Source organism: Orbicella faveolata, unplaced genomic scaffold (assembly GCF_042242905.1).
Source record: "Orbicella faveolata isolate gen_17 unplaced genomic scaffold, um_ofav_v1 contig_24, whole genome shotgun sequence".
Lineage (NCBI taxonomy): Eukaryota > Metazoa > Cnidaria > Anthozoa > Scleractinia > Merulinidae > Orbicella > Orbicella faveolata.
In genome coordinates this window covers 23,712,354-23,724,388 of record NW_028301552.1, presented here as the reverse complement: position 1 = coordinate 23,724,388, position 12,035 = coordinate 23,712,354, and the positions used below count along the sequence as shown (strand labels likewise).

At 37.4% G+C, this 12,035-nt stretch overlaps 1 protein-coding gene across 1 annotated transcript in view; it reads left to right on the top strand.

Annotated features, from left to right (window-relative positions):
* Nucleotides 1–6,872, top strand: part of LOC110060149 (DNA polymerase alpha subunit B-like) — a 31,059-nt gene extending 24,187 nt beyond the window's left edge. The window contains exons 11-18 of the mRNA XM_020766938.2: nt 578–696; nt 1,643–1,681; nt 2,550–2,623; nt 4,040–4,154; nt 4,711–4,817; nt 5,069–5,128; nt 5,280–5,406; nt 6,184–6,872. Of these exons, the coding sequence (XP_020622597.2) occupies nt 578–696; nt 1,643–1,681; nt 2,550–2,623; nt 4,040–4,154; nt 4,711–4,817; nt 5,069–5,128; nt 5,280–5,406; nt 6,184–6,342 (800 nt within the window). The 3' untranslated portion in view covers nt 6,343–6,872. The remainder of the gene's footprint in view (nt 1–577; nt 697–1,642; nt 1,682–2,549; nt 2,624–4,039; nt 4,155–4,710; nt 4,818–5,068; nt 5,129–5,279; nt 5,407–6,183) is intronic.
* Nucleotides 6,873–12,035: the final 5,163 nt, after the last annotated feature.

Here is a 12,035-nt window from a genome sequence, read left to right as displayed (position 1 = left end):
TTATGAAGGATAACATTCCAGTATCTCCACTATGCTTTGTCCAATTCGTTTGAAACTTCAGAATATATTTATTTTACACTTAATGAACACATTGAACTCAAATGAAAAAAAATGTCTAAATTTTGGTTCATTTGACCTTTAACATGAAATCAACATTGAACTGTTTTTAAGTGAAATGAGCATCGCGGCAGTCACGCATTCTCATAAAATCAACGTTTAACTCTTTCTTAAGTGAAAAAAGCATCTTTGAGGTCACCCATTGACGTGAAATTAACATTTTGCCATATTTTAAAGTGAAGACAATTACTGCTTTCAAAACTTGAAGCAAGACAAACCTCTTTGCTTTGCTGTAGGACAGAAACTTGTTTTGAGCTTTTTCCTGGCAAATCTGAGTGAAAAAAAGCAAAACATAACCTAAAATTTGATGTATGGTGGATATGCCTACGGCTCTTCAATTGGAACACTGTTTTATGCCTTCATTACAATTTCTTCCTGCTACTTTATTTCAATTTGAAAACCCTGATCAAGATATTTTTGTCTAACATCAAAATTTACATGTTTAACATTTTTCTTGCAGAGCCATTTTTAATGTCAGTAGCTGCTGGCCCATTTACAACTTCAGACAGCCTACTTTATGAACCCCTTGCAGATCTCATGCAAAAAGTACAAAATGATAAACCAGACCTTCTTATTTTGGTAAGTCTAATGATAAAACAGATGGAGAATTTAGTAAACTTAAACCACCTCTTGGAAGCGACCACCTGTCCTCAGCAACCAGTTTTCCAAAATACCAAAATTTTCCAAGTCAATTAAATCACTATATTTGCAACCTCTTGTAAGCAACCATGATCACTTTTAGAGCTAAAAGTTTGAAATTTACTTTTGTTTTTAACCTCCTGTAAGGGACCACTTGAGAGATAACAGAACAGAAATTGGATAATAAGGTGTTGTAACATTATTGCATTCATTAGTAGTACAAGAGACTGAAATTTCTCAATGTGAAGTACCAGATTTTTTCTCAAAATTGACTTTTCACATGAAAAGGGGTAAGTCTCTGCAGTTACGATATGCTAATGAGGCAAAATTTGACCTAATATGGTCTATACTCTTGTAATCAACCACCTCCCCATAACAGACCAGCAAGGCTTGACATTTTGGGTGGTCGCTTTTGGGAGGTTCGAATGTGGACAGAAAATTAAATTTTAGTTTCACTTTTTAACATGATTTCTACAGAACATTTGAGCAATAATGGCAAAAATTTGGTTACCAAAAAAGCCTCATGGCATGGTGATATTTTGAATACAGTTAAGAAGAACTTATCGAGACTTAAGTTCTTAAGCTAACCCAGTGAGGGAAAACTGAACGTGAAGTTATCCATATTTCAATTAAAACAGACATTTTGCATTAGTTAATAACACAGTAACACATGCTTTGAGAATTTTTATGAGGTTTGACATTAACTTTCTCAAGAATGCTAATCGCAGGGTCACTTAGAGAAATGAACTAAAGTGAGTTGCTTTAAATAGTATTCCAAAAGTTACTGCGCAATGAGTAAATTTTTAGTAAATAATTTTTGCACTTATTGCTCGAACATAGAGTGGAGTCTGTCGTAATTTCTTTGCATGTACTTTGGTTTCTTTAGCTAGGACCCTTTGTCGATACCAAGCATGATCAGATCATAGTAAGTAAAAATATGACTGTGTTTTACAATGTAACCTGGCTCCTGGGATTCCCCCCTCCTTCGAAACAAGAGGCAACAGCCAGTTGGTGGTACACATGCCTATTTCTGGCTTATTTTTTCCCTGGAGTTTTCATCCAGATGACTCAAAACTTCATTTGAAGATAGAAAACAGCTTTCTCCTTCACTTTGAGAGCAATAGCTAATTACTTTTCCACCTGCATGGGCATGAGCTAAAGACAAACTTTGCAGTTTTGGGCTCAGAAAAAGTTACACTTCTCTTGGGTTGTTGTTGTTGTTGCTCTCTTTTTTGAAGGTAAACCATTTCCTTTTAGTGGTAAATTGTACCCTAGGATACTGCTCTGAGTTATGTCTAGTCCTGTAGGATTTAGGTGTGGATTTGCCCATATCCTTGATATTGTAGTTTTAGCTGCCATTATGAATGTATGAAGACATGGATTTTGATAACAAAGAAGACATTGATTTTGATAATAAAGTAGAATAGAGCTGATTGTAAGGCAGATGAGTTTGTCCTCACTTTGGCTGTGTGCACACCACGCCCTAGCCCCAGCAACAGTTCAACTCTAAGCTAACCTTCTGTTTTGTTTACTTCACTTTGACCTCTGGCCCAGTACATGCTGTCATGTTCCTTTAGGCATGCTCTTGATCCCCAGTTTGTCCACTGAGGGTCAAATAAAATTTCTTGAGGCCTGAAAGTGATGAATCAGATGCCTCAAGTGGTCTAAGGGCTAAACTCCCTCAAGGATGGTCTGGTAGTCAGTTTAGTTTTAGAGTCCATTTATTAACAGATTCTAAAATGAGAGTGTTAAATTATATTGAGTACTAAATTGTTTCAACCTTGATATTTTAGAATGGTGATCTAGAGGAACCTTTTGAAGATCTCTTTGACAGACAAGTACAACAGATAGTTAAAGCTACTGAAAAGTATGTTGTTTTAATTATTTTGTGTTATTTTAGTGTACAGGCTACTCAGTGATGTAATGATGATGTACAAATGGGTCAATAGATAGTCATACCAGTTGGACAAAAAAAGATTGTCCACATTTCATTAGTGAGAGCAAGAATGTGTGCATTCATGAAAACATGGTAGTACAACCACATTATGGTGGATTACTGATTGCATCTGTTAGTAGAGGGGGTTTTCCACCATCGGCTAGATGTTAAGACACATTAATAAGTGTGGTTTTCCGTTGGCTGAGGAACAAAAGAAGCGGAAAACGTTTTTCTTACACACGGCTGGGAGTCTGGGAACAGGTGTGCCGGGGGGTTTCAGGTCACGTGGCCTGTGTAAAGTTTCAGTGTTTGTTTTGCCATCTGCCATTGCCTGACATGCTCCACCCACCCACCCACCTGTGGAGTACTTGTAGAATGTGTTAAGTTGAGGTGAAATTATTCTCTAGCCACTTTTTTGTGTCATTGTAAGACTATTATGTTCTTATGTTAATAAAGGTCAGGCTGTGTGGTTCGGCTTGGCATGGCTCCCAGCGGTGTGTGAGAAAGTTTGTGTATGTATGTAAGCAACATGATTCACATTCAGATTTTTTGTGTGTGTGAAAATGGAGAGGTACACTGAAGGAAAAGCAAACAAAAAGGAAAAAAGGGGTTGTAGCAACCATTTAAGATAGTAGACTGCAGGCAAAGTTAATGTAACTAGTACTGCACCAGCTCTTTACTTGTCTTTTTTTCTCTCTTGTTGTGGACGCTTAATGTTTGATGTTGCATGATAATGCAACATGAGTTATTGTGTCGTAAGGATGTGTAGAAATATAATTATATACTGTAAACTGCCGGATACAAGGCCCCCCAGATGTATTCTCCCCTGTATATAAGCCCCCTCTAGTTTAAAATGAAATGAATTTGATTTATAATGATGTTTTAAAGCTAATAATCATAAACCAGTACATGGAAAACATATTTCAATCAACATTGCTGTAGTTCATTTCAAAATGTCTTTTTATTTCACTTATAATGGCCTATATTCTGCTTCATGGATAAGCCCCTCCGTCTATAAGCCCATCCAAAATCCCTTACATAAGTTGTTTAACCCCAGGGCTTATAAGCCGCAGTTCACAGTACGTTAATAGCATGAATTAATGTACAATTAAGCATTCATTTTAGATGGTTAATCAGCTTTTGTCCTGTACGGGTTAGGTATATAGCACAGTTAGAATTCATGCAAGAACCGTGTTAATGATTTTCTCTTGTATTATTTGACATAATTAAATGATTATGTAATGATCTGTTGATTTTGATGTGTATCAGTTATCTTAAATAGACCAGATAAGGTGAAACATGATAATGAACTTGTTGGAGTACTTTGTAATTGTTTTTCCTTGTCAGACTAGCCACTACAGTTGTTTTTGTGCCATCTCATCGAGATGTCCACCATGACTTTGTCTATCCCCAGCCACCATTCAGCACCAAAGTTAACACAGCAGAATTCAATGTAGCTGAGGTAAAGTTATGTCTTGCTTATTCCTTAGAATATCATAAAATGCCACTTATAAGTTTGAGTGATTATAAGCCCATCTGGTAATGAAAACATAGTTCAGCCATATGGCCATCCAGAAATAAGCCCTTTCCAACCCAACTTATGTACAACTATTTTATTTATTTATTTATTTATTTTACTTTTGCCATGTACATAACTAAATTAACAATTTAATTACAAAGAAAAAATAAACAAATGGTGAGGAAACCTACTGGTAATTAAAACCTGTTGGGCTTGAAAGCTTAGGTTCCCTCACTAGCAAGGCAGGATGTATAGATTAATAAATAACATTAACTCAATGTTATCTAGTACATTGTAAGTACTCCAGATTTGAATAAGTTGACTGTTCTCTTTTTGGGGCTTTTGGTTATCGCTACATGCTCATCCAGTTAATCAGAAACAGTTTCAATTTGTTTCCAATTATGTGAGATTTTTTCAATAATTCAACTGAACTATTTGCAACAGTTACATACAAAAATCCTGGTATGTACACTATAACCGTTCTTTTTATTCCTTACAGCGAATCCATTTTGTGTCAGATCCTTGTACCCTTGTAGTCAACAATGTGTCTGTTGGTCTTTCTTCAATGGATGTATTGTTACACTTGGCAAGTGAAGAGACAGTTTGGTGAGACCCCCTACTTTTCATAGATGATTTAAAATGAATGCCACTGAAGGGAGAAATTTATTTTGTAGCAATGCATTTTTGTTCTAATTACACTGGTGTTTTGATGATTACAATGCAGTAACTAAAGTCACAAAAATTTATTTTCTGTAATCAGCCATGGGCATATATTTTTATGTAGAACTACTTGAAACATTTCTGAACTAGACGCTTAAAAGATATGAGTTTATTTGCGAAAAACTTTGATGTTTCAGTCCACCAGGATCATCTGACAGATTTGGTCGCCTTCTGAAACATATTCTTCACCAGCATAGGTATTTATTTAATATTCTGTATGAATTCTTTCACTCTACCTCTTGGGCCATCAATCTAACTTTTTCGCTGCAACTATAGCAGTGTTAAGAGACTTGAATTACAATAAGTTTCACCATGAGAATATTTTAACAACTGAACTCTGCTCTACAGCTATTACCCACTGCATCCACCAGCTGAAGATGTCAACATAGATTATGAGCAGTTTGAAAAGTATGCAATGCTCCCTTACAATCCTGACATCTTGATCCTGCCATCAGATCTTCGATATTTTGCCAAGGTATGTTTTTTCTCTATAATGCATTAGAAATCACTAACCACTAGTACAGTGTTAGACATTCTCTTTTATCTTTTGATATAGAAAAATGAAATGAAATTATCACCAGACAGTTGGGGTATTTGTCAGTTGACACTTTCACCAACATAGTGACCATTTATGATATATAAGTCAATTCTGATCTTGGTGGTATATGAGTGTACTAACTAGCTGGTGCATTAGTAAGAGCTTTTGTCAGAGGAAGACAAACTACCTTTCTAGTGATTAGGATTGTGTCATAGATTGTCTCAGATATGTTGCTGCAACCATACATGCTTCAAGTTGTGTTTCTAAAGGAAATATTTTTTGCTCGATATCTAACAGTGTGTAAAAAAATGTGTTCTCATGGTCAAAGTCCTTTTTTGAGATGGGTGTAGATGCGTGAGTGTGATTTTGTGTGTACCTGTTCAAGGCTCTGTGTAATCAGAATGTGCAGTGTGCATTAAAAATAAAGCAAATTGGAAAGTCTTTGGGAAGATGGAGGTGGTTAACAGTGGCAACCAAATATTCAACGAAAAATTAATGCATTATAAATAGTGTTTACCGAAAGATCTATCAATAATAATAGACATATAATGAATAGTGTCAACTGTTGGTGCCTTGAAAGAACATGTTCCATTGATTTTGGGCTTTCGTGAAAATTTTTGTTTTCCGTTTTTAGATTTTTTGGCAGGATGTAGCAGGAAACTGTTTGCTGGAAAAACGGTCTTACTATTTGTGTTTGATTTGTGATTACTGCAGGACACTCTTGGCTGCTTATGTCTCAACCCAGGCCGACTTGCCAAAGGCCATGTAGGTGGTACTTATGCCAAAGTCTGGGTGAAATCATCACCAGATCATTTAGACAAGTCATCATCTCATATTTTGCAAAGGTCCTTGGCACAAGTGATCAGAATATAAGTGAATTCAAAAGCTACACCTTATTAGACCATCACATTCGTAGAGACTGAGAGATACATCAGTTACATGTCAATAAGTATTGTAAATTGGCAGCATAACGTCAGGTACACTGGTACATTTTTTTTTGTTGCACAAATTTAGTAATAATGCTATACAAAGGAGAGCTTGTAAACCCTTTTATTAGCTGCGCACATTTTGTGACTCAAAATTAAACTTTTTTAACATATTTGTAGACCAATTTAAGTTGTTAGGCATCTTACTTAGGTTACATCAGCTACTTTATACTTAATAGGAATCATAAGAAATGAGGGCAAACATTTTGGATGTACAAGTTGTGGGAATCTAATGTCAGACAGCGTACAATCACTCTCTGGGATACTAAATAAAAAATTATCAAAGGATGTGCAAAAGATTTTACCAGCCAAACTGGAGGCGCTTAAGTAAGCATGAAACTAAATCTAATTTCTTAGAAATTATCATGTGCATTAGTATTTATGGCAGTGTAGATATAATAAAAATTAATGAAAGTACTTTAGCATGGTTCACTTTTCTGTCTTCCATAAACTGCTACTTATAAGCCACCCCCTTTATAGGTCCATCTACTTGTAAACCGAAAAAAGACATCCGGTTACAAGCCCCCGTCTAGTTTTCTAGAATTCCTTTTATTATGATGTTTTAAAGCTTAATAACCAGTGAATGAAAAACCTATTTTGATCAACATGTGCAGCTATAACACATTTAAAAACAGTTTTTTATTCCAGTTAGAAGCCCCTTCAGATATAAGCCACTTTGATTATAAACCCATCTAAAAACCCTTACAAAGCTGTTGAAGCCCAGGGCTTATAAGTGGCAGTTTACAGTGTGTCACACACAAGTGAAAGTGTCTCATCAGATTTGAACTACTCTCTGGCCTAATTGCGTCTTACTAGTTGAGGGCACAGGCAATCAATGCAGTATTATATACCAAGTAAACTTAGTAGAATGCTACTCATAATAATGCAAATGCTGCAATCTTATTGGCTGAACTGTTATGTTTTGATATTGTTTTATAATATTTTTTTTGCAACATTTCGCTAATGATACATTTCCATACCTTGCGTACAATATGTGATATACAATAAACTACTACTGAAAATACACTACTTGTAAAAAAACTCTCAATGAACTGCTTACAAGACAGTACTTGCAAATACATTAATAGACCTGTCTACCGATATGGTGACCATTTTGAATTTCATTGTTCCAAATAGCTATTAAGGGTGCTTAGCGGGCAAATACATACTAGTATGCCCCTTAAGCATCCCATAATAGCTTTTTGAAACAATGGAAGACAAAATGGCTGCCATATCAGTAAAAAGGTCTGTTACAACAAACTACTTACTGGTACACTACATTACATACAAATTTATAAACTAATTGCCCCACCCTTCTGGGAATTTCACTTCAGGGTGGGTATACAGTGAAACCTGTGTTAAGTGGACCCCATACTAAGCGCACACCCTCCATTAAGTAGACACCAGCTTGAGTCCCAAAATTTTCTTCCTACATTTACTGTAAACTAAACCTGCATTCAGGGGACACCTCTGTTAAGTGGATGTGGACACCAATTTTAAGCCATTTTGTTGCACAAAACCTGCAATAAGCAGACAGTCTTCAAGGACTTTTTACTTGTGAAAGCTCAGCTTAGACTCCTTTAACATTGTTCAGCGATTTCGTTTTAAAGCTAAGTAGATTATTCCAGATTGATGAATTGACTAACTGGAGCAGTCTTTGATCTTACACAGTTTTAAACTGAGTTACAAAAGGGTTAATAATTAACTATTATTGCACAATATATTAGAACCTGCTTAGAGCAGATACCCTGTATTAGCAGACACTAGTGAGGGTCCCAAGGGTGTCTGCCTAATATAGGTTTCACTAGATATTTTTGGAACCACACATCATAAGGAAAACAAATCCATTGGAAACGACTTGATTTTAACTCCTGATCTCAGGATAACACTGTAAACAATGGAATGCTAAATGGCTGCTGTATGGGTAAAAAGGTCTATTACAACAAACTACTTACAGTCAATGTTGTGGCACGCAATGACCACAAGACCATTTGGTGGGCAATCTTGGGCAGGGAATCTACTGGCAAGGTTCAGATAAAACCCACTGACCAGATGAGGGGCCTCGGCACATGGCGCCGTGCTGAGGGGGGTGCCCCATGCCTATACTGCAAGGCGGACATTGTTGCTGGAATAATGTCCTGGGGCCAAGTTAACCCAGTCCAGAGTAACAAATGTCTCCCCCCTGGTGGGGCTTCAGCACAGGGCTGAAGGGGTGCCACAGGCAGCAATTTCCCGCACATGATGTCAAGTATGGCAACAAAGTACCATGTGTGGAGCCCATAAACTGAGTTAATGCAGATCCCTCAAACCGAATCTCCACAGGAGGTGCAAGGATTAGGCATGGACATTCCTTCACCCCAAGGGTGACAATGAGACCAGGCAGCTGTAGAGAGGCAGTAAGGGGGACCTGAGTGCCCTCCCGTACGACCTAGGACTATGCAGATACAAAGTATTCACCTAAGAATGAAGTATTAAGTACAAAGAGACATTGTTGTGTTCGCAATGTAGATAGCAGTTTTAAGTGTTTCAAGGACAAATCAGGAAGGCAAGATGCCAAGTTCTTTGGGACTTGAAAGATAGTTTCTTTTGGGATCTTGATATATGTCTGATAAGCATCAGATTTCCACCTTCCAAGGACTTTAATCAATTAATCCGGAAAGCCTGCTGCTCCTGCCGTTGTGTCTGCATGAATTCTGAAGCTGTGGAAAGCCAAGTGTACACTCCAAACCACAGACACATAGGACAGCATGCAAGTTGTTGGTAAGAGGTGCACAGGTAAGACTGTGCCCATCAGTGAATTGGAAGAGTGGCTGAGAGGTACTCCATCTGTCTGTTTGAAGAAGGTAGTCCTGAAGGGCAGTGATGGTGCCTATGCTTGAGTCTGACTTAGCCATGGTGAGGTTGGCTGTCTTGCGGAAGGGGTCTGTTTCAGACTTGTTAATGGTTATTTCAAGAAAATTGGTGTGGCAAATAGTGGGCTGAAAAATGACATCAGCTCTCGATAAGTGAGTGTGGGGATTAAACCTACCATTGCAGGTGAATTCACTGCTTTGCAAAAAACAAAAAATGCTAGGGTGAAAGAAGCCCACAACATGGAAGAGTCAATATGGAAGATCACATTGGAGGAAGGTGGCAGAGGTAAATGACAGTTCATACAATGGTTGCTTGCCAACATTAGCGTTTATTTCACCCTAAACTATTGATACACTAGTTACATGTTAACTAGTTTGTATTTTCTCTTTGTTTACTTGTTTATTAATTAATATGTATTTATGTTATATTAATCAAAACTATAACAAAATACTTGAATGTGATTGGCTATCAGCAGCCTTATTTGAGCATTAATTGGACAGTACGCGTCATTTTGCACATGCTGTCGTGGTGCACTTTGTTGAGTAAACTGCTGTGTTTTTCAGCATTCATAATGTTTTCAAATCGTTCAGCGCTCAATCGATGGTTTGTTCGTTTCTCGAATTTTGTCATAGTTTTGATAATTGGTAACAGGACATAATGTCGTCCAATTCAGTCTGTAATCATACTTGTGATTAACAAATCGGACTCCCACTTCACAGTCGTCTGATTTTGTTAATCACTCCTATGATTACAGACTGAATTGGACTCCACTCAGTCCTATTACCATTATTAATAGTGCGCTTCCTGCGAAGTAGCCTTTTAGCTATTAAAACAGAGTTTGTCACTCTAAATAAAGAATTATCATTACCAAGAAACCTTGTGCTCAAGCCATTACACAGTGGTAATTTTGTAATCTTTTGGTGGTAATTTAATTTGCAAATTAAGCACAAATCCCTCATCTCTTATGACTTCATACATTAATTTCAAACTAAAAGACTCAAATTCCTAAGGGTTTTGCTAAAAGCAGGCCCACAGCCCAGCGGCCCGAAGGCCCATGGCCCTCGGCCTGCAACAGCCTGGCGGTTCGAGGGCCCAGCAGCCCAGAGGCCCGCTGGCCCAGTCCTGATTTTCCAGTTTTTTTGTCCAGTGGTAAATCCACGTGCATGCACAGATCTGCATTGGGTTTGGGTGTGCAAAATGGACGATGGTGAGTTTGAATTCGTTTACCATTTTAATAATCATTTCAATCCTTTTCGATCCTTTCTTTTGTTGCATGTTGCTAAGTGAAAAACGTTGTCATTCTCTGTTTATTCGTCTGTTTACAGAACCTGATAGAAAGGAAGTCCATTCTCGAACAATGTAAGTTACTTTCAAACCACAGTTTGAGATTGAAAATTTCATAAGCTAAATAATGAGATATGTGAACTGCGAATTGTCACTGAAAAAGATTCGCGGTTCACATATCTCATTTATGAAATTTTCACTTTCAAAGTATGGTTTGAAAATAACTTACATCGTTCGATAACGAAAGTCCTCTATTCTGCCATCGGTTTCTATAAAGAGACGAATGAACAGAATGAAAACGCTTTTATCTGAACAACATGCAACAAACAGAAAAAAGAATTCAAATGATTAAATGGTAAACGAATTCAAACTCACCGTCGTCCATTTTCCAAGCCCAAACCCAATGCAGATCTGTGCATGCGTGTGGATGTACCGCTGAACAAAAACATAGGCACGCAAGGCGTGCAAGAGTTATTTTTTTGTGAACTATAAGTCTCGGAGATAGGAGCATTCATGGAACTGTTTACAGTAATTATTTGGTTGATTTGACAAGTCTTTTTGGTTGCGATGTACAGCAAGAAAGAAACTGGGAGTTTATGATGTACATACGATGTTACATCAGTAATGGTAAGATAACTAAATAGTAAGCCATAAAATGTTTGACTGAACAAACTACAGTAATCTGACACGTCTCCAGATTAATGTAGATACCATCTTATTTTCTAACAGGCAATTTTATTCAATCTTTGATACAATCCATACTGTGATTGGTCTGACACGCGCACACGCATAACTCCCTCACTCACCGATCACGTAGCCCTTCCCCCGGGGAAGGACTACGTGATCTTATATGGACTATATAGGTCTGTACGGCACCGAAGGGTATGGTTTTTCAGCCGTTTTGGTCATAAATAGGGTATCGATTTTAGCTGATTTTGGCCATTTTGGTCATAAATAGGGTACGGTTTTTGCACTCTAGCCTTGATATGGGTATGCTTTAAGAAGAAGCCACTTTTTCATCATTATCGAAAAGAAAATCAACAAAAGCCTTCACAAATTTATATGTTTGCGGTAATTTAACATTGGTGTGAACTAGGGAGCTAATTATAATGCAGGTCTGAAACAGGGTTTTGATTTGAGGATCAGGTCGTAAATAGGGTTTCGAATTTTTGGTCAGGTCATAAATAGGGTAAGGAATATCGCAGATTTTGGTCATAAACAGGGTAAGGGTTTTGGGAAGCGGGCCGCACACCCCCAACCAATTTTTCTGGGAGTACCCCCTCGGGAAGCCTTCCAGCCTCCAAGAGGAATTTTTGCTCAAAAATACTCAAGTAAAGAGAACTTTTCGCATTTTATACGAGTAATAAGTTTACCCTTTTTACACAACACAACACAACAACACTACTTCGCCAAAAATTTAAAGAAAGAGAAAGAAACCTCTGA